This window comes from Chanodichthys erythropterus, chromosome 3 (assembly GCF_024489055.1).
Source record: "Chanodichthys erythropterus isolate Z2021 chromosome 3, ASM2448905v1, whole genome shotgun sequence".
Taxonomy (NCBI): Eukaryota; Metazoa; Chordata; class Actinopteri; order Cypriniformes; family Xenocyprididae; genus Chanodichthys; species Chanodichthys erythropterus.
In genome coordinates this window covers 47877049-47900540 of record NC_090223.1, presented here as the reverse complement: position 1 = coordinate 47900540, position 23492 = coordinate 47877049, and the positions used below count along the sequence as shown (strand labels likewise).

The following is a 23492-nucleotide window of genomic DNA, read 5'->3' as shown; positions in this document are numbered from 1 at the left end:
TCAACTGTTTGGTGCCCATTGAAGTCCACTATAAGGAGAAAAATCATGGAATGTTTTCATCAAAAACCTTAATTTCTTTTCGACTGAAGAAAGAAAGACATGAACATCTTGGATGACATGGGGGTTAAATTATCAGGAAATTTTAATTTGATAGTGAACTAATCCTTTGAGTGAAGGTGCAAATGTATAGTATTTAGAAAAAAATATGCTGTGATGGATGATCAAATATGTCTGTGCTGCTTCTGTTGTGTTTGACAATCTTTTGTGAACTATAAATAAATATATATTTGTGTGAGGCTTTATACCTGTTTTTAAAATACTTACTGTTACTACTAGAATTTGTGAAAAAGAAGTACACTCTAGCATACTTAAAGTATACATACTTACAAATGTACTGACAAGCTAAAATATATTTTAATGTCATTGCTATTGAAAACTGTCACATATATTTTGTCATGATGAAGTTGAAATTTAGTACATTTAAATATATTAACTTTAAATGTAATATCGAATGTCATTACAGTTCAAATTATAATCAAGTACTTTGCATGTGCTTAAGTATGTTAGTCAACACATCAAAATAAGTGTACTTCTTTAAAGTGACAAAAATGATTAAAACAATGATTTAAAATGTCATGCACTTAAGTGGTCTTTTATTTCCCTAATATTATATTTAAAAGTACAATTTTTATATACTTTTATGATTTGAATTGCACTACAAGTGCACAGCACACTCTTTTTCAATTTTTAGGGTTACTAACGTTACACTGATATCGACCAGTGGTATATACTACAGCTGCTTCTCTACTGTAATAAAACTTTTTTTTTTTCGTTGTAAAGTCCAAATATAGCGCAGTGCAGAATAATGACAAAGATGCTGAAGATCATTAACGGATTATTTACCGAACTGAAGCCTCTCTTGCACCGACATCCATAAAAAAACGCCTAGAAGAGAAGCTCTGACTGACACAACCTGCTAAGCCACCGTACTGCTCTCGTCAGCCAATAGGAATCGACTTGACTCAGAAAAAGGGCGGGGCGTTTGTATTCAACGATCTTAGCACGTTGGGAAAGTGTTTGATTTGTCAAGATTTACACTGAGTTTTTAGCATTATTAGACGGATTTTGTCAAGCAAAGGAAAATGCCATCGCTTAGCGGGAAGGCAGACGTTTTATTCGTAAGTATTTGAGTTTATTAAGTCGATTTCGTGACATTTTACTGAACCTGTTCTCAGCTAGCTGTGATTAGCTTGCTAACTGCGATAACTAAACAAAAATAATGTTTTAAGTTTTTAATTAGAAACATCTGTGATTTGTTGCCTGTCAAAAATGAACTGGAGTGGTGTTGTTTACATTGATTAACGTCATATTTTAATAACAGGCTGAATTGGTAACAGTAGTTAAGTTACTAGTTAGCATATGCGTTTAATATATATGTGAAATTAAATAACCAATTTAAGCGAGCAAATATGATTATAACTCAAACTTGACTATCTTTTTGAGCTTGCATTCACCTGTGTTTCATAAACTCATGCTGAGAGTCATGTGTATTTTGCAGGAAGATGATGATTTGCCTTATGAGGAAGAAATCATCAGGAATCCATATTCAGTGAAGTGCTGGATGCGTTACATTGAGCACAAGCAAAATGCTCAGAAATCGGTGCTCAATATGATCTATGAAAGGGCTTTAAAAGAGCTGCCTGGCAGGTATGTACATGTCATCTTGTTCTCTCTTATATTGAACCCCTGTGCTTGACACACATAAAGGATGTTTGTTTCTTTTCTGTCAGTTACAAGTTGTGGTACAACTACCTGAGAGAGAGGAGGAAACAGGTGAAAGGCAAGTGTATCACAGATCCAGCATATGAGGAGGTGAACAACTGTCATGAGAGAGCACTTGTGTTTATGCATAAGGTAAAGTTGACCTTTAATGCATTTTCAAGTTTATTTTGTGTGACAGTTACTTGTGTGATTTGATGGTTGAATATTTTCTTCTGTCTCCTCAGATGCCGAGGATATGGATCGACTACTGTCAGTTCATGGTGTCTCAATGCAAAATTACACGGAGCCGACGGACGTTCGATAGGGCGTTACGAGCTCTGCCCGTTACCCAGCATCCTCGCATCTGGCCCTTGTATCTTCGCTTTGGCCGCAACTTGCCTCTCCCAGAAACAGCTATTCGTGTTTTTCGTCGTTATCTAAAGGTAAGGGTCGGATGTTATGCTGAATACTAAATACACACTTGATTATTATACACACATTGCTTGCTGGGTTGCCTCATTCATAGAGCTCTGTGTACACACTTCCTTTTCCTCTGTCCTGTCTGTAGTTGTCTCCTGAGAATGCAGAGGAATACATTGATTACCTGCGTTCAGTTGGACGTCTGGATGAAGCTGCACTCAGACTGGCAGCTGTGGTCAATGATGAAAACTTTGTTTCTAAAGAGGGAAAGTCTAATTATCAGGTCAGCAAATTACATGTTTTACATTTTGAGTTTGTTCACCAAAACAATATGCTGCTGTTCAAAGGTTTGGGGTTGGTAAGATTTTGGTTTTTATGTTTAAAAAAAAAAAAAAAAAAAGGTCTCTTGTGCTTTTCAAGGTTGCATTTATTTGGTCACAAACTGAAGTTTTTTTTAAATATTATTAGAAATATGAAATAACTGTTTTCTATTGTAATATGTTTTAAAGGTGCCCTAGATTCAAAAATTGAATTTATCTTTGCATAGTTGAATAACAAGAGTTAAAACAAGTGAGTTTCAGACTCCATTGTTTCCTCCTCCTTATATAAATCTCATTTGTTTAAAAGACCTCCGAAGAACAGGCGAATCTCAACATAACACAGACTGTTACGTAACAGTCGGGATCATTAATATGTACGCCCCCAATATTTGCATATGCCAGCTCATGTTCAAGGCATTAGACAAGGGCAGCCAGTATTAACGTCTGGATCTGTCCACAGCTGAATCAACAGACTAGGTAAGCCAGCAAGAACAATAGCGAAAAATGGCAGATGGAGCAATAATGACTGACATGATCCAGGATATCATGATATTTTTAGTGATATTTGTAAACTGTCTTTCTAAATGTTTCGTTAGCATGTTGCTAATGTACTGTTAAATGTGGTTAAAGTTACAATCGTTTATTACTGTAATCACGGATACAAGACTGTCATTATTTTCATTTTTAAACACTTGCAGTCTGTATAATTCATAAACACAACTTCATTCTTTATAAATCTCTCCAACAGTGTGTAATGTTAGCTTTAGCTACGGAGCACTATCAAACTCATTCAGAATCAATGTAAACATCCAAATAAACACTATACTTACACGATTAGACATGTTGCATGAACACCCTCATGAACACATTGTAAAGATCCATTTTGAGGGTTATATTAGCTGTGTGAACTTTGTTTATGCTGTTTAAGGCAAGTACGAGCTCTTGGGGCATGGAGTAGAGGGGATTTAAAGGGGCCGCAGCCTGAATCGTCGCATTTATAATGATAGGCAGTTAAAAAAAATCATTACAAAAAAAACAAAACTATGGGGTATTTTGAGCTGAAACTTCACAGACACATTCAGGGGACACCTTAGATTTATATTACATCTTTTGAAAACTTGTTCTTCGGCACCTTTAAAATCTAATTTATTCCTGTGATCAAAGCTGAATTTTCAGCATCATTACTCCAGTCTTCAGTGTCACATGATTCTTCAGAAATTATTCTAATATGATGATTTAATGCCCAAAAACATTTCTTCGTTTTGCTGCTTTGTATTTTTGTAATTGTGATACTTTTTCTAGGAGTTTTAGTTGAATAGAAAGTTAAAAAAATGTTTATTTGAAATGGAAATCTTTTGCAACATTATAAATGTCTTTATTGTCACTTTTGATCAATTTAATGCATCCTTGCTGAATAAAAGTATTGATAAAAAAAATCTTACTAACCCCAAACTTTTGAATGATAGTGACAAAGATTTTTTTTAATAATACTAAAAGATGTATAATGAAATCTGAAATTGGTCAACATTTGATTAGAGTTTAATTCATACTGGAAGACAAAAAAGCTGAAGATTTGGTGGTTTAAAATATGTCAGGAATTATATTTTAAATTAGAAATGAACATTTAATACACTGGTCATTATGAATTATAATTATTAAAGTTCCTTAATCGATTCATTCAATCTTCATTCTAAGATCAATGCATTGTGATGCTTCAAACCATCTTCATGTCCATATATAATTTGTGAATTATACATCATGCAAATTCTGAAAATTCAACCTGAAAATTCAATTACAGCTTTGGCACGAGCTCTGTGACCTCATCTCACAAAACCCGGACAAGGTGACCTCACTGAACGTGGGAGCGATTATCCGAGGAGGTCTCACCCGCTTTACTGACCAGCTTGGCAAACTCTGGTGTTCTCTGGCTGATTACTACATCCGCAGTGGCCACTTTGAGAAGGTAAAACTGTGAAATTTAAAGCCTGGGACACACCAAGCCGACTTCAAAGTACTATTCAGCATGCTGAATCGGGCAAACTTCCGCCGAATAGTGGAACACACTGAAAAAAACTAGCCCGACAGACGCTCACTGATGGCCGACCGTTGGCTTGGTGTGTCCCGGCCTTAAGGGGCCATTTACACGACACCGTTTTAAAGTAAAAACAGAAAACTTTTTATGCTTTTTGGCCGTTCATTTACACGACAGTGGCGTTTTGGGGGCCTGAAAATGCAAACTTTTAAAAATGTATTTCAAAGGCAAGTTTTTGAAAACAATACCTTAATTGTCTCCGTATGAACTACAGAAACATGAATTTGTGAATATGCGCTTGCGTGTTACGTGTTCAGTTTATAGGGGCGTAGTTTTTCTTTACAAAGTGACCTCGCCAACTACTGGCCTGGCTTATAAATAATACCTTGTTGTCTCAATGGGAATAACGCAAACTTTTCCTGTTTTTAGTTCATTGTTGTTGTGTAAACTTACCCTTAAACTCTTCTGAATATACTAACCCTGTTCACGCACAGGACAGGTTGACACCATTATCTGTCTTGTTTGTTCTTTTTCAAGGCTCGAGATGTGTATGAGGAAGCCATCCTAACCGTAGTCACTGTGCGAGACTTCACCCAGGTTTTTGACAGCTATGCACAGTTTGAAGAGAGTATGATCGCTGCCAAGATGGAGACCACATCTGAACTGGGACAAGACGAAGATGGTGAGAGATTTTTCTTAAGGACCTTAAAGCAAATAAACCTTGATGTTAGTCTTACAGAAATGCTGATTTCCCCACTGCAGAAGACATTGACTTGGAGTTGCGATTGGCCCGTTTTGAGTTGCTGATAACACGACGGCCGCTCTTATTAAACAGTGTGCTGCTCCGTCAGAACCCTCACAACGTTCACGAGTGGCACAAGAGAGTCAAACTCTACGAGGGCCAACCTCGACAGGTTGGAACAACATTTACATCTTTAAATCAGTCGGTATTTGTCTCGATGTAACTGTTGTGTGTGATTTATTTTACACAGCCTTTTTTTTTTTTTCTGTAGATCATCAACACATACACAGAGGCGGTGCAAACAGTAGATCCTGTGAAAGCCACAGGAAAGCCTCACAGTCTCTGGGTGTCCTTCGCCAGATTCTATGAGGATAACGAACAGCTAGATGATGTACGAAACTTCCTATGTACTTTTGTCGGTAATTTGTAGCCACGTTGCTCTAAACTGATGGTTAGCTATTTCCCTTGAACACTTAAGGCTCGGACTATCTTTGAGAAGGCCACGAAGGTGAACTACAAACAGGTGGATGATCTTGCTGCAGTGTGGTGTGAGTATGGAGAGATGGAGCTGAGACATGAGAACTATGACCAGGCTTTGCGTATACTAAGGGTAAGAGACAGAGAACTGCCACTGTGTCACACATTACCAGTAGTGCTTTAGTGCAGCGGTTCCCAACCTTTTTGATTCAGAGATATTTCCTCTCGTACTTCTGCTGTAATGATGACAAAGCTGTATTTTTTTTATTATTTTTTATAACTGTTATTAGCATAAACTTGGAGTGGCAATAGATTCAAATAATTAACTGCAATCAATTTCATGATCGCAGAATTTTAAAAAATGGTATGTTTGTCAAAGGCAAGAGCTGTAGTGGGGACAAATAAAAGTTGAAAATATTTCAGCTTGGAAAATTAACATCTTCACCCATTATTGAAATGTTATTACACATTTGTTAAAGATTTTGTAAGCATATTAAGGAGATGTGATTGGAGTCATTTGTTTTACATGTGAGCGCAATGAAACATATTAAAATTTGCCAACATAATTTTTGGCCAGGCTGTGGCTGTCAAACAAAGAAATTAGAAACACATGCAACAACGAGTGAACCAACTGTAGATGTACTTTGCTTTTTTTCAGATTTTGTCAGATAAATTTTATGCTAATTTTGTCAGATAAATACCTTAACCAAGTTTAGTGTTTTGTTCTTCCCTCATTTTTAAAATATTTAAAAAATCTAAAATATTTTCCTCGCATTTTGATGGTTTAATCGAACTTGTGGGGTCATTAAAAACATCACTTTTGGTCACTACTGTACATACTGATTTTTAAAGGCTTTTAGCATTTTAATGAAATTAAATATATTTTAATAATATTTTATTAATATACAATTACTATTATTAATTATTCTGTATAATAATATTTGAAGTTGTTTTGCAGCCCAGATTTGTTGCTATAATTGATTTGATTTGGAGATCAGTGAGAATTTATGTCATCAAAGTTTTCCAGATGTTGACAAATTTTTTTCTCCTCAGAAAGCAACAGCGATTCCATCAAGAAAAGCGGAGTACTTTGATGCATCAGAACCGGTGCAGAATCGAGTATATAAATCTTTGAAAGTTTGGTCCATGCTTGCCGACTTGGAGGAGAGTCTTGGCACGTTCCAGGTTTGCCGCTGTTTTTCTTTTCACTATATTTAGCAAGCTAGACTTATCAGTAGGATTGTCAAAAGTAATGAAATTTAAAAAAAATGTGACAATAACAGCATTTCCCCCTAGCAATTTGAGTGCTGTAGAGTGGATTCTGACCTCTGATTGGCCGTCCACACGCTCAACAGATATGTCTGTGATTGGCTACATCAATGATGCTCTTCACAAAGTGCTTACGCGGATACACACGGGAGCAGGCGTCAGCAGATCCAACACAATGGCCAATCAGAGGTGTTTAAGAATCTGCTCAACAGCGCTCAAAATGCTGGGGAGAAATGCTGGAATTGTCACATTTTTAAAAAAAGTTGGTACTTTTGATATCCCTATTTAGCAGTAAGATTCTTGCCGTGTTGTTTGTTAATGGAACTGTTGCTTTTGTCAGTCCACAAAGGCAGTGTACGATCGCATCATTGATCTCCGGATCGCCACGCCTCAGATCATCATTAACTATGCCATGTTTCTTGAAGAACACAACTACTTTGAAGATAGCTTCAAGGTAAGCGAATTTAACTCAATCTGTCACATTGACATAACCTTCTGTTTTATTCATTATTGTTTCTTTCTTTTGGGAATTTATTCATTTATGCTTTAACAAACCTGTTTATTTATTTCTCATTATATTTGTTTATCTGGATTTATTTTGATTGTAGGCATATGAGCGTGGCATTGCCCTCTTTAAGTGGCCTAATGTCCATGACATCTGGAACACGTACCTCACTAAGTTCATCGACCGTTATGGAGGCAAGAAGCTGGAGAGAGCACGAGATTTGTTTGAGCAAGCGCTGGATAGGTGTCCTCCTAAATATGCCAAAAGTAATAATATAGAAAACACAAATTAATATGATTAACTGCATTCATTTAAGATTAAGAGTAAATGTTTATCATAAAATCTAGAATCCATTTGATCAGCTCTAATCTATTAAGCCTTTTGGAAATAAACAGCCAACTCTATTAGATCTAAAAACCCCAGACCTGATTTAATGTGTGTTGTTTAACAGCAATCTACCTGCTGTACGCTAAGCTGGAAGAGGAGTACGGTCTGGCGCGACATGCCATGGCTGTGTATGAGAGAGCCACCGCGGCTGTAGAGCCAGAGGAGCGCCATCAAATGTTCAACATCTACATCAAACGGGCAGCAGAGATTTATGGTGTCACTCACACAAGAGCCATCTATCAGAAAGCCATTGAGGTAAACCACTCCGCAGTTATCACTTTGAAAATACATCGGGAATAATAGCATGTTTTGTGCTGTAATGAGTACATTCGGTTTGGTGCAGGTCCTGCCAGATGAACACGCCAGAGACATGTGCCTGCGCTTCGCTGACATGGAGAGCAAACTTGGAGAGATTGACAGAGCGAGAGCCATCTACTCTTACTGCTCTCAGATCTGTGATCCCAGGGTAAATCTTACCGTACCGTTCCACATTACTGTGGTCATTTTGTGTGTGATACTTGATTTTGAATGACCTCTCATACCATTTCTTGATCAGTTGACTGCTCATTTCTGGCAAACCTGGAAGGAGTTTGAGATTCGACACGGTAACGAGGACACTATCCGTGAGATGCTGAGGATTAAACGTAGCGTGCAGGCCACATACAACACCCAAGTCAACTTCATGTCCTCTCAGATGCTCAAGGCAACCACTAATGCTACTGGAACAAGTAAGTTTCATTCATTAAAGGGGTCATGACATGAGAAATCAAATTTTCCTTGAGATTTTGACATGTAAGAGATCTTTGTTGCATTAAAACATCCTGCAAGTTTCATAGCTTAACGTCCTTTAACAAAAAACGTTTATATAATCAATCAAGCTTTAAAAAATGGTTAGTTCGGGTATTGTGGGATCTGTGATGTCACATAGGAAAATAGATTTATGACTGCCTCTTGAGCAAGACCTCAACAGTTCATTTTACACCATCACACCATGAGCCCTGCCCACTGGTGTTCAGTTTGACACTAGTCAAAAGCAAATAAATCCCATTGTAATCACTGTCTACAATGGATACAGTATCCACATTTTTTTTTAACGAAAGAGCCAGCGTGACCATTTATAACTTCATCTGTAAATATTTTACATGGATGTTTTCACAACACTTACTCAAGTGCTATAGCGTGTAGGCCTTGATACTGTTTCCTATGACATTAGCCAGTCATAACAGTGGCCGTTTACTGACATTCCTGCTTTCCGTGTTTTCACTGTTATATGGTAGGAGGCGCTATTACACACCTTTTGAAAGAGTACTGAATCTCCTGATCAAAGCAGAAACAAGCAATATCACATATGTAATCATATGCATATGTAAAATAATGCGGTCATCATCATTAAACAGCAAATAAATCAAACTGCTTAATGTTACTGAATGAAATGTCAACCCAGGATGAGATGCAGGAATGTGCAAGCTTTAGGGGTGTTGATGAACTCGATTTACTCCATCTATGTTTTGATCATCCTTCCGAATCTGATTTAGTCTTTGACAAAAATGCCATTTTCTCAGCTTTTTGCTAAAAATGTTGCTTTTTAAATGAAACTTGCCCATATTTGAGTGTTGATAAAAAAAAAAAAGAATGCATGAAGCTTTGTTTAAAAGCAGAAGGTTTGTTCTTTCTTTTGATATATTGCATGTTCAGATATTCATACAACAAAATATTCTGGGGGCCATGAAACTTGTGAAAATGATCAAAAACTGGTAGAGAAAGAGTTAAAAACTGATCATTTCAGACATAATGATCTAAAATTATTGATTATGTTGAACGAGGGTTGAAAATGAATTTTTCTGCATATATTTGTTTTTTTGTATGTGTGCAAAAAAACTTTATTAATGTTGTTAGGGAAAAAAAACTCATTTTTAGGACCCTTGAGACCAGATATGTTGAATAAAGACCCGGAGTCAGAGTTTAAAAAAAAAAAAAATAAATTGAAGAAAATTTTACTGAAGAATAGTTTGCAGTTTCATCAGCAGAAGCCAGCTTCAAGTCTCACAAGGAGTTCGTAGGCCGCTCTGCGTACATTCACATTTCCACAACAATTATACTCTAACAGAGTCAACTAACTATTTCAGGTTAAATAATTCTGATTGGCTAAGAAAAATAGATAAATATGGTAATCATCCACACATGGACAGATAGTCAGAAGCATATCTCCATTCGTTGCGATGCTGACGAGGGGACCCTGGATTAAGGTACTGGATGTCTTTTTGGGGTCATGACATGACGTCTGCTGGTCTCAAGCAGAGTGCCAGTTGTCCAGTACAAAGGTCCTGCACAGAACACTTAGTGCACATAAACGTTTCACAGCTTCTTCAAGGTTGAAGTTGATCTGAGCTCTGCTCTGAGCAGGAAACTTTCCCAAAACATACTGATAACATGTTCTTTTCTCTCAGTGAGAGGTACAGACAATATTCAAAATTATTTTCTAGTGTTTGAAAAGGAAAAGAAATTCTTTAACATACGTCGAAGAAGTCATTCAAATAATTTAACAGAAAGATAAATGTTGATTTAATAACTTAAAAGATATATATTGTTCGGATATATATTGAAGCGGAAGTGGATTCCAGAATCCACCCCTTCAATGTATATGAACCTCATCAACATTTTTATATCCTTTTGTTTTGTCTGATGATATGCAGGCAGGGAACATAATATTAGTCAAGAACTGAATAGCTATTTAGCCATTGATTTGGGCTACCGTTGTGGCTGTTGTTTCATGTTCACTTTGCAGGAAAAATGTGTCTTTATAAAAAAAAAAAAAAAAAAAACGTTCCACACACTAATAACTGGAGTAGTTTTAATTAACTAAATTTGAAAACAATTAAAAATCGATTTCATTCATTGAAATGAGGTTGAAATAAATGGAAATATAAAGACAACTTTTAGAAAACCAACCACATTAAAGATGAAGTACTATAGTTTATAACTATATGTTTAGGTTGAAATTCTAAAATGACTCAAACTGAAAAGTAAATTAATGCTACAATATATAGAAAATAAATTAAAAAATGAACGACAACGCAACAAAATGACTAAAACCTTGAAATGAAATCTGAAAATATATAAAAATTAAAGTTAGTAATAAATATGTACAGTCAAACCAAAATTCAGACACCTTGAACATTTAATTAATTAATAGTTTATTCACTATAGTGTAATAAAATATGACAATATCTTGAGTTAAACTGTCTGAATTTTTGGTTCCAAATTTTTATCAGTTTTACTGGTAGTCCACTGTATGAAGAATTTTTGGGTATAATATGTCACAGTTTGCTTTATTTTGCTATCCTAACTTACATAAATGAACTATAGTGTCCTGCACTCACTAATAAAATTATATAAAAAATGTCTGAATAATTTTTGGTTTGAATGTACACTATATAAGTATATAAATAATACTAAAATAACACTGGACCGAAGAATGGTGCAGAATTTATTTTCTAGAATGACAATCTATATTTGCTAGTGCACATAATATGTGTATGTACCATGTATAATTATGTATATATAAATACACACATCCATGTATACATTTAAGAAAAATTAGTTTGAAAAATATTTATATGTAATATAAATTATATAAATGTGTGAATATATATATATATATATATATATATATATATATATATATATATATATATATATATATATATATATATATATATATAATATATATACACAAATATTTCTTAAATATATATACATATATGTATGCGTGTATTTATATATACATAATTATGCACAGTACATACACATATTATGTAAACACTATTAATCGCCATTAATCATTTGACATGATTTGCATGTGAAATGTATTCTCTTACCACAGGTGAAAGTGGTAAGCAAATAGGTGTTGGAGTAATCCACAAATTGAGGTTATATAACAGTACACAAGTTTCTGTGTGTGTGTGTGTGTAAACGCTTGTGTTGCCTGTGTGTGTTCAGTATCAGATCTTGCTCCGGGGCAGAGCGGAGTGGATGACATGAGGCTGCTGGAGCAGAAGGCTCAGCAACTGGCGGCAGAGGCTGAACAGGACAGACCCAAACCTAAAGACAAGATCCTTTTCGTCAGGTGTGTACTGCGCCCTGGTCTGAGGCGGGCCACATAAATCAATCAGAGCATAAAGGCTTATTGAAACAATTCTGCCCTGTTTGGAAATGAAGTTTCTGTTGTACTATTTACATCACTTGACATTTGTTTGATTTGTATAGAAGTGACACCTCTCGCAGTGAACTCGCCGAACTGGCCAAGCAAGCTAATCCAGATGAGATTGACATAGATGATGATGAAGATGAGGATGCAGAGGATGGAGAACCAGATGGTTAGTTCAGATGGGACATGATTGGTGTTTTTTTTTTTTTTTCATAAGCTCTTTGATTTTGAGTTGCAGTTGCTGATCATTTACAATTGTGTCATTTCAGAAGTCCAGTTGGAGCAGAAATCTGTCCCTACTGCTGTCTTCGGAGGACTAAAGGACGACTGAATTTGCTCCAGATTCAGTTACCAAGAAACAATGAAAATTATTAGCAACGTGCTGATGTAAATGGTTTTCTACACTTTAACAATACCAATTCAGACCACATGGTGTCACTCTTTCTAGCATTTGTATGCTTTAATTTTTTTTCCATGAAGACATTGGGTAGATAAAATGTTAAAGCGCAAGAATTGCATTGTTTTCCCCCTGTCTGCTGTATATTAAAAAAGAAAAATCTCCATGCATGGCATCTGCAAATCATTTGTTATCAGATCGCAATACTGCAAAGTCTCTGAAGGCGCTGCCCATAATTGCACATGGGTGGAGCTGTTGAATCTGAATGCTGTGGTTTCAGGAATACCTCATTTAAAACAAACAAACATTTAGCACATCTGGTCATTGATCACCGGGGGGCCTGCTTCATAAAATAAGTTTACCAAATAAGCTAGGCTTATTTCAGTTAGTCTGATTATTTTGAACCAATTCAATTGACAATAAATCATCGCCTTACTGAAATAAACCTGGATCATTTGGTAAACTTGTTTTATGACACTCTCTTTAAACTTTCTTTTTGTACACATTTCTTATTCTCTATGTAATGGGATGTACATTTATTCTTTTAAATGTGTTCAAGGCTTTTTTTGTTGTTGTTGTTTATATCAGTAAGCATAATTGGATTTGTAAATAAGCAGTACATTTTGACTGCTGGTTCCACTACTAAGGAACATGGAAAACCAAAGAATGAGGAAAAACAAATGCCGTGGTCCTCCCTAATTAGATTAAAATAGTTCTGTGAGTTAATCTTCTTACAAAGTTACAGCAGTGGTCTCTTTAACATCATGTGACCTTCACTGAATTCTGTCCTCTGTTAGGTTTGTTCACAGATGTACTTCTCTAAGTGCTTAGTTACATTGTTTTAGTGATTAAGAGGGTTTGATAAAGTAGTTTATGACATGCTGAGGCCTACATATTTACATTTGTCGCATTGTTATTTTATTAAATATCCACAACATCAAGCTCACTAGTGTGTGTGTGTGAGGCAAAATAGGTCTTTCACAGGCATGTATTTGCTATAGAAATGAAATATCCTCCCAAAATGCAAGGAAACTTTTACTCAATTTAGTAATGCCATGACAATTATATGTATTACGCTGACTAATATTTCCTTCTCGGCAAGTTTTACCTGTCCTGCACCTGTTTCCATGAGTTAAAGCGCCTTCCTACCTGCTGCTCATGTTCACATGCTTAGCCCCGCCCCTTCAACGCTGTCTGGCACCTGATTGGACGCCCGGCGAGATGATTGACAGGAGTATGGAGTACCTGGAAATCAGTCCGGAGCGTATCAGCTAGAGCGATGTGGACTCTGAAGCGGGGTCGAAAATAGTGAAACATCCCCTGGAATATCGCTGAATCTTCCGCTCCGATAGACTAAAACATCTATACACACCCGCTAGCTATACTGGATATATGAAAAGAAGACTTAGAGAGGAATAATTTCTAAATTACTTTATTTTTTTCGCCGGAACGCTACTAGAAATATCGGCCTTTCGCAGTCCCGATGCTGTGGTGGTCGCGTGAAAGAAAAGGATGACTGTTTGATTTTTGTTTCATCCCTCACCGCATCGCCTTCCTCTGTTTTTCCTGTTTTGGACCTGCTATGGTGGACTCGAATGCGATGAGGAAGACTTTTGTGGTCCCGGACATAAAGCCATTGGATCAGTACGACTCGAGCAGAGCCAGAATCTGCGCCAGTGTCGGGTGGCTGCTGGCGAAATCCTACGGCAATGCAGGTATACAGAGAGTGGCCGTGTGTCAAACCCTAGCGTGCTGCCTTCCTAGAAGGCAATTTCTCCTCCTGAGTCAGCTGAACATGTGTAGGCAGCATGAGAACACCAAAACTGCGCAAAAATGCTGCCAAAATACCGTCTAGCTAGGCAGCTGGCTAGGTTTTGAGACGCAGCCCATTGAGTCTGACACATTTTTATTTCCTTAAATCTGCTGCTCTCTCACCTGCTCACTTGCTCATTGTTCAGTGACTGCGGAGGAAAGCATGTGTGAAGGTGAAGAGTGTGTAAACTCAGCGTTTTTCACAACACAAAGAGCATGGAAAGCTGCTGGTTGTGGCCCAGCTGTGTCTTATTATGATATGCATGCAGCCTGGCTCTCTTAATTCATTTAATATAAAATTAATAGTCTGGTCTAAAAGTGCCCATTTGGCTACATGAATAATCAGATGGGATGTGTTTTATAATAGCCTATTGTAACAGTCAATACAATAAAAATGAGTAAAATACACATTAAAAACTAACTATGCCTTAATATGAGACAAGATAAAACACGTCCTTGTTTGCCCGTGAGGAGGGTTTTAATCGCACGTGCTTAATCCCTTCAGTAGACATGGTGTTGTCTGGGAATTATGATGTTATGATGTGCAGAAATGTAGTAGTTTTGACCTAAATATATGAATATGTATCTGTCAGGACGCGTGCATGTGCACCCACTGTCACGAACCCCTTTGTTAATAATACACCCACAAGAGCACTTACACAGATGATGGAGGTCTTGGTTTCTGAACAGAGCAGACGGGTGATAATTACACTGAAGTGCTCGGTATGTTTAATTTCTTACTTTAGAAATGATAACAAGGAAACTGTGTTTTATACTGATGCTTGGAGAGCACGTCAAGCAGTGTCCTGCAGTGTGACATCATTTATGAAATGTTAAGATGCAATTATCTGTGTGTGCATCAATTCCCTGTACAGAAGTACAGAACATTAGATCAAGCCGGGTTCAAATGTCTTGTTTCATTTTGGTGGCATGTTAAAGGATTTTATTACTGAGGGGATTTGCATATCTTCTTTTATACAATCAGGAAGTGCTGTCACTAGGCAATTTTCACCAGGCTTTAAGGAATAAAATGTGCTGTAATGATATGGTATAGAATAATATATGAACAAACCCTTTTGTTAAAACCTTTAAATGAGAAGTCTAGTTTATGTAAGTGTAACTGAAGAGCAGATTTCTGGTTTAGTGCAGGAGGGAAAAAAATCATTTTGAGACCATTTTAAGTGTAATAAAATAAACACTTAAAGGTGCCCTAGAATTAAAAATTGAATTTACCTCGGCATAGTTGAATAACAAGAGTTCAGTACATGGAAATGATATACAGTGAGTCTCAAACACCATTGTTTCCTCCTTATATAAATCTCATTTGTTTAAAAGACCTCCGTAGAACAGGCGAATCTCAACATAACTACTGTTACGTAACAGTCGGGATCATTAATATGTACGCCCCCAATATTTGCATATGCCAGCTCATGTTCAAGGCATTACACAAGGGCAGCCAGTATTAACGTCTGGATGTGCACAGCTGAATCATCAGACTAGGTAAGCAAGCAAGAACAACAGCGAAAAATGGCAGATGGAGCAATAATAACTGACATGATCCATGATATTTTTAGTGATATTTGTGAATTGTCTTTCTAATTGTTTCGTTAACATGTTGCTAATGTACTGTTAAATGTGGTTAAAGTTACCATTGTTTATTACTGTATTCACAGAGACAAGAGCCATGGCTATTTTCATTATTAGACACTTGCAGTCTGTATAATTCATAAACACAACTTCATTCTTTATAAATCTCTCCAACAGTTTAGCATTAGCTGTTAGCCATGGAGCACAGCCTCAAACTCATTCAGAATCAAATGTAAACATCCAAATAAATACAATACTCACATAATCCGACGCATGACGAACACCTTGTAAAGATCCATTTTGAGGGTTACATTAGCTGTGTAAACTTTGTTTGAGCACTGTTTAAGGCAAGCGCGAGCTCCGTGGGCGGAGAGCGCGGGCATTTAAAGGGGCCGCAACCCTGAATCCGCGCATAGTTAATGATGCCCCAAAATAGGCAGTTAAAAAAAAAAATAAAAAAAAATCTATGGGGTATTTTGAGCTGAAACTTCAGACACATTCAGGGGACACCTTAGACTTATATTACATCTTGTAAAAAACATTCGATGGCACCTTTAAATGTGTATTTTGGATGTTTTCTTTCCACCTAATCTGAATGAAGATATAATGGAAGTAAAATGGCACAAAATCTCAAAATTGACAATAGTACAATTAATACAATAGTTTTACCTGTAGTGTCTTGCCTTAAAGGGTTAGTTCACCCAAAAATGAACATTTTGTCATCGCTTACTCATCCTAAAGTTGTTCCAAACCCAAACCTGTACAGTATTTCAGTATTTCACAGTATTTCTTTCTGTAGTTAGTTCTACCGTCAACTGTTTAACAACATTCTTTAAAATATATATTTTTGGCAGTGGCTATTATACACTAAGTGACAATAGCATATTTTCTTAGCGATAGATGCTATTTACACTAGGTGAAAATAACGATAGATTCTATTTACACCATGTAAAAGTAGCAGTTCTTTGCAATAAGAGTAAATAGTAATTAGATGCTATCTATACTTTATATTGGCAGATACCAGGGCTGTCAAACGATTAATCGCATACAAAATAAAAGTTTGAGTTTGCATAATATATGTGGGTGTACTGTGTTTAATTAATATGTATATATAAATACACACAAATTAATGTATATTTAAGAGAAATATGTTATTTATATACAAAATATTTTTATTTATATATAATATATATTTTATAAAAATATAAATAAATACATATACTTGTAAATATTTCTTAAATATGTACATGGATATGTTTGTATACATAATTACACACAGTACACTCACATATATTAGGCAAACTCAAACTTTTGTTTTGTATGTGATTAATCGCAATTAATCGTTTGACAGCCCTAGCAGATACTATTTGCACCTCAGTGTTTTTGTACATTAACAGGATGCAATAATATCATAGAGTGCAAATGATTATATTTATCAAAATTATTGAATAGATTCTGCCTTATTGGGAGAATAAAAACCCTCATTACGCATTCCCCTAACCCTACCCAATAAACACTTTTAGTATTATTAAACACTCATTCGCAGTTTATTTCCACTGTTGGTACATTATTTTCATTTTTATTGAAAATACATGCAAGTTCGGCAAAAGGCGGATTTGAACCGGTGTCGACGGCATTAAAAGCCAGGTTTGCAAGCCTTATTCACTACTTCCTGTGCCACTGAAGACGTTAAACTCTGTGCGTCTTTTTTAAAACTCGAGTGACCCAACCAGACATTGGTGGGCGGAGCTAGTGTGAATAGCATTTGCCAACAAGGGATGCTATTTGCACTTAAATAGACACTCTGTATCTTTTTTTTTTTGTGTGTTCAAGAGAAGAAAGAAATTTGGAACAACTTGAGGGTGAGTAAATGATGACAAAATGTTCATTTTTGGGTCAGTTATCCCTTTAAAACAAATGATGACCTGTCCTAGTGTCTAAAATATGCTGTTTCATTTTATACACTCTCATATAAAGGACGATGCATGTCCATGTAATTAGTCAACTTGATTTATTTCCCATTGTAACCATGCAACCTTACATAATCTGTTACTGCTTTCCTCTGTTGCGCTTGTACAGTGACATCAATATTGGTTATCGGGTCTAAAAAACGCCTAGATGATGCATCACTTTTTTTTTGTTTCTAATCTGTGTGTTTCTCATAGTCAGAAGAGGATGGTCTCTGGCCTGTGAATTGAAACACACAAGTAGATTTGTTTTTCTTTTTGGGTGCAGCAGACGGGGTAGCGAGTGTGTTTGTGTGTTCTTGGATTGTTTTTAAAAGCCTCATAGTGTTCACCTAATGAGCCACTGTTAATTCAGATTGTAAGTCTGCATTCCTATTCTTGGTTTAGTCCTTGTTTTAAACCCGTTTGGAGTCGTTTTTAGCAAGTGAACAAGCTGCAGACCTAGATTTAACGGTTCGCGTTACTCATAACGTTTAACTCTGAAACGGGTGGATAATTAGAATATAATTAAAGATGTTTTGTGTTGGCATGAGTAATGCAATCTTCAATCAGCAGTCTGTAATTTTCAACTGCAAACAAGAGTTTTGATGAAGAGTTTCTATTGAGTGACCTCCTATATTTAGGTTCTTCTAGATTAAAAAATTAAGTTTATAGCATCAGGGAAGTAAAAAGTAACATAATATATCATACATAACTGTACATAAGCTATAGAGCTATGCTGTTGTGTTTCTGCTCCAGAATGCTTCTTTAAAGCTGCAGTCTGTAACTTTTTTTTTTTTTTTTGGTTAAAAATGATCCAAAATCTATTTTTTTGAGCAAGTCCATAACCAGCCACTGTTCAAAACTGTCTCCTTACCTTAGCCCGGTTCACGGTCATTACGTCATGTCTGTTAACAGAAAGAAAGAGTCCCAGCTAGTAGGCTATATCATGTGAGGATGGTGCAGGTGACGGATCATTTATAGCCTTTTCTCACAGCAGCTGCAATAATTAAACTTATCATTTTGATAGCGGATTGTATGGTATGACGAATGGACAATTAGAGATCACAGGTAACGCTAATACACACTAAATACACCTAGTCATGCAATGCTGATAACATTAACAATTTGAGAACAAAGTATAACAATAATAATAATTTGCATGGTTTGACTGATCTGAGCCAAGCAATTGTTAGATTTAATCACCATTGGCAGTGCGATTTATTGTAATTTTTTTCTCAGTTGGTCAGAACAAAAGTGGCAGATTTGTTACTTACTTGTTTAGATGGCATTTTCTGGTGAAAATTAGTATTTTGGTCATACTTACAAGACTACAATCTGTGATTTGGTAGTACCTGTACAGTATCCACCGGTGTGGTGACTGACAGCCACACATTCTCCTCAAAACATTAGATTCATCCGCGCTGAGGAGCTGTAAAGATGATAATTCCGCAAATAACTGAAATTGCAGGTTTCGAACAGAGATGGCGACAAAAAGGCAAAACCTACAGACTGCAGCTTTAATGAAAATAAACGCATTTTACTATTGAAAAATATTGCTAGAAATAGTTCAGTGTAATTAAAAATGGTTTGTGCTGTGTATTTTTGTGCTTATTAAAGTATCTCGCCGTTAGTTTAGCAACATGATAACATCAAGCTCAGTGGAGTGCAGCAGTCGGGTTCCAGGAGGAAAAATCCAATTCATTTTCTCTGTAGGGAAACTTATTTTTAACGATAATAGACAGACCTACTGTAAGCTAATGGGCTGTTAATCAATAATGTATGCTTTTGTTGAAGATATCAGCCTGCATTAATTAATTAATTAATTATTTTTTTTTTAAATATTTGTTTAACAGTGCAATGAAAAACTACATTACCCATGATTCTGCAAAGAAATTTAAATCAATCATAGAATTAAAACAAACCAATCATGCCAAAATATCTCTTTAGAGCCTGCCCACTCCCATGAGGCACTGCAAACAACATTATAGTTAGTGCAAAAACTAATAAAATATAGTGTTTATAAATATAAAATATACATCTTTATTTGTCATTCGCAGTGCTTCATGGGATGGTAGTTCTTTGCCTTATTAAAGCTGTTAAGAGCTTGTACATTTGTCTTTTTGTTCAATTTTCAAATGCTTTTTTGCTTCAAATCAAATTTTTGTATTGTTGTAATTCACCTTGAAGCTTTGTTGATTTGGTTAATGGCTTATAACGCTTTAGCAAAGACTTTTTTAAAATCCTTGTGGGAAAAATGAATGGGGAAAAATATTTCCAGTGGCAATGTTGTTCTCTTGGAATCAATTGTTATTCAGGTCTGTCACTTATGAGACTCCATGATGGTCGGGACACTGTCTTATTAGGATTGATTAGGAAAGAAGTAAGCAGTGAGGCATCTCTTTTGGTTTTGAGCATGCCCGTTTCAGTCATAATATTATTTAAATGAATATATAGAGACACCTTTAACTCTACAGACATTAAAACTTCTAGGTTTTCTGACAAGATGTCCCTTTTGTTCCAGATTAACCACCATGCATAGCTAGGATCTGCCCTGAGTGTGAGAAACTGAAATCTCCTTAATTCACCTGGTTGATGTATAATTAGTCTGTGAGCTGCAGTATGTGGCACTTCAATGTTTGTATTCACTCCCTGCATCAATAGCAGACCTGCTCGACCACACCCTCCGGTCAAAGTCACACACAGCCGAGCCAGAGAGAAATCAGGCCAGATTAAAGAGGCTTGGCTGCAGTGCAGTGATGGCTGTATTTCAGCGTTGAGACATGACTGTGTGTGTGTGTGTGTGTGTGTGTGTGTGTGTGTGTGTGTGTGCGCGACCTCAGACCTCTGATCCAGCGCTGCACTTGTTTTCCTGCTTGAACCCGATGACATCATCACTCTCGCTGCGAGTCTGAGATGTAGCCCTCATCTTCATATCAGAGCCCTGGTCCTGCGCTGAGCTGCATCTCTGCAGTGTACCTACGCTTTTAAGGCACGCTGTGCTGCTAATTGCTACCTGTGTTATCAGCATGGGTTTTTTTCGAGTGGGTTTTTGGCCAAAGCTTCACTCTGGATGAACTCGGCTCAATAAATATCTATCTTTGGAGTGCTGTCCTAGATGCAAGAGCTTTGAGTTTAGGTACAGCCTGAATGCAGATGACGAGATTGAGCCAAGGCAAGCATGACTACTATTGTTTTGTTGCATGTGTTTGTGCTAAGGATGTGAATGAATCTTCAAATCATGCAGCTTGTTGAGGGAGAGGTGTGCTGTTACTTTTCTAAAGGCTGGAATACACTACACAACTCTTAAAATCTGAGCCCATTTTGAGGGGGCTTTCACAATGGACACGTTTGCTGTGGTCCGAGCGCGATTGTTTTTCCCCCGCAGCGTTGGTCTTGTTTCACATTCACTTGATTCCATCAAACCCTATGCATTTGCATTTGTCTTACATCATCACAAACATGCATGGCGCATGATAGAAAACAGAAGGCAGGTGAATACATTGTTTTTTGTAATTAATTTGGCGCTATTATGTCTAGCAAAGTGGACGACACTTTCGTTTACTGTGTGTGCATTGGATGAAGGCTTGCAAACAGACTCTTTTGAGGAGAAAGCTGTTTTCCACTAGCTGATAGATGCTTGCTTTTAAATGCTCCCGTGTGTATCTGTGTAAGCTCTTCGTGAAGAGCGTCATTGATGTGTATTTACAACATTTTTGCAACATATCTGTTGAGTGCTTGAACACAATGGCCAATCAGAGGTGTTTACAAATCCACTCAACAGTGCTCAAAATGCTAGAGGGAAATGCTGGTCTCGTCACTTTTTTAAATTTTATTACAGACTTTCATTACTTTTGACAACCCTACTCCTTCTGTATGATGATACTGCATGCTCACACTCATCAAACTGTCATCCTACATCAAACCTATGTGTTTTACTAATGAAGTAGTCAGTTACTTTACTTCTTGAGGTAAGTCTGAATCGAATCAAGACAGTTTTTCATGGTGCCCTGTTTCGAGCTACACTACCAGTGTGAAAGCACCCTAAAACACTTGACATCAAACATATGTAAATAGTTATAGCAGAAAACATTCTGAACACAACAACTCAAGCAGAAACATGTGCCTTGTTGCTTGGAGATGCATGACAAACTAAAACTGTGTTCCAAAATCAACTCAAAATATCAAACATGCATGAAATCTGTCAACTCTAACTGCACAAAAATCTGCAGACTGGCTATTACTTTCGACAACTAGTGTTTTCTCATCCAGTGTAATGTCGTGTAATGTATTCCAGCCTTTATTATTCAGACTTATGATTTTTCCCAGAAAGATGGTATTAGAGGTAAAAAATTGGCCATACTTTCAAAAAGAAGAGAATCTTGCGCAATTTCAAACCACACATAACATGATTCCAAGATATATTTAAAGGGATAATGCACCCAAAAAATATTTTTTTCCCCCAATGATTTACTAACCCTCAAGCCATCATAGGTGTTTATAACTATCTTCTTTCAGACAAACACAATCAGAGATATATTTAAAAATATCCTTAGTTCTCAAAGGTTTATAATGGTTGTGAATAGAGGTTAATAAAGGCCTTCTAAAGTGAAGTGATGCGTTTTTTTAAAGAAAAATATACATATTTATAAATTCAAATAACTGAATGTGACGCGATCTATGACACATGATGTAGGAGTATCGTAAGCTTAAACGTCTCTCGCGGTTCAAACAAATAGGGCTGTGCAACAAATTTAAGCTCCTCTTCTCTTATATCGAAATCCTCCAAAATTTCTCTTTACAAATGATCGTTTTAGACTTATAATCCGTGACCGGTGATTTGTGTTGCTCTATCCTTTGGATCTCTGCGTTCGTCATTACGTTGTGTGTCAGGTCAATGGATACTCTTCCGACTCGCACATTCTGCATACGGTCGTAGCTAATTATTTGAATTTATAACGTTTTAAATATGGATATTTTACTTGCACAAATGCATCGCTTCACTTCAGAAGTCCTTTATTACCCAGGGTTGGAACTGAAATCTGCAGGACGGTAGCCCTCCAGAAGCAGGGTTGGACACCCCTGATATACATTTTCATTGCCCTGGCAACCATCCTGGTGGTCAGTTTTACGCAGATAGGCGCTACTCATTGTCTACTAGGGCTGCACGATTAATCGAAATTAAACCACACGTGATTTGGCAATTGGCTGCGTTTTTAAAAATGTATTTATTTTTATGCGCAGCTTGTCAGTGAAGTACGGCTAAATGCTGCTCCATCTGAAAGCCAGAGGGCGCTCTCACGCAGAAACTCCAGATATGCACGTCAATCCAGGAAATCATACTATGAGCATCACACACACTGTAGCTGAATAAACAAACGACTGAAATGCTTTGATTGATTAAACTGGACTAATAAAAATGACTACGACAATATGGTTTATCTGAGTTCTTCAAACCTTCTCAGGTATTTTCATGATAATAAAGTATATTTATTAATCGCTAATCGACACATAGCCTTCATCACAGTATAGAATACTGTGAAATAATATGTTGTGTCTTATTCTGTGTTAGAAGCCACATCATCTCACAGAAGGATGTTTTCAAACACTCAACTGATGTTATGAAGAGA

General features: G+C 36.6%; 2 protein-coding genes across 4 annotated transcripts in view; both read left to right on the top strand.

Moving 5' to 3' along the window:
- The first annotated feature begins 1043 nt into the window (after positions 1-1043).
- xab2 (XPA binding protein 2) lies at positions 1044-12679 on the top strand. Its single transcript, XM_067376522.1, has 19 exons — positions 1044-1178; positions 1559-1707; positions 1791-1914; positions 2007-2204; positions 2330-2464; positions 4300-4464; positions 5071-5215; positions 5296-5447; positions 5547-5666; positions 5754-5885; positions 6806-6937; positions 7362-7475; positions 7630-7792; positions 7978-8168; positions 8257-8379; positions 8470-8641; positions 11913-12039; positions 12180-12289; positions 12390-12679. The coding sequence occupies exons 1-19, from the start codon at positions 1143-1145 to the stop codon at positions 12449-12451; spliced, it is 2550 nt and encodes an 849-aa protein (XP_067232623.1). The 5' UTR covers positions 1044-1142; the 3' UTR covers positions 12452-12679.
- Positions 12680-13789: 1110 nt separating this feature from the next.
- Positions 13790-23492, top strand: part of camsap3 (calmodulin regulated spectrin-associated protein family, member 3) — a 45440-nt gene continuing 35737 nt past the window's right edge. For all 3 annotated transcript variants that reach the window (XM_067382586.1, XM_067382587.1, XM_067382585.1), the window contains exon 1: positions 13790-14232. In XM_067382586.1, coding sequence (XP_067238687.1) covers positions 14100-14232 — 133 coding nt within the window. In that variant the 5' untranslated portion in view covers positions 13790-14099. The remainder of the gene's footprint in view (positions 14233-23492) is intronic.

Bases quoted from the DNA above. Each gene is read 5' to 3' on its own strand.
- xab2 (XM_067376522.1), top strand. From the start codon at position 1,143: ATGCCATCGCTTAGCGGGAAGGCAGACGTTTTATTC. The intron at 4,465-5,070 runs GTAAAACTGTGA...TTCTTTTTCAAG, and splicing joins GCAGTGGCCACTTTGAGAAG to GCTCGAGATGTGTATGAGGA. The intron at 7,793-7,977 runs GTAATAATATAG...GTTGTTTAACAG, and splicing joins TCCTCCTAAATATGCCAAAA to CAATCTACCTGCTGTACGCT.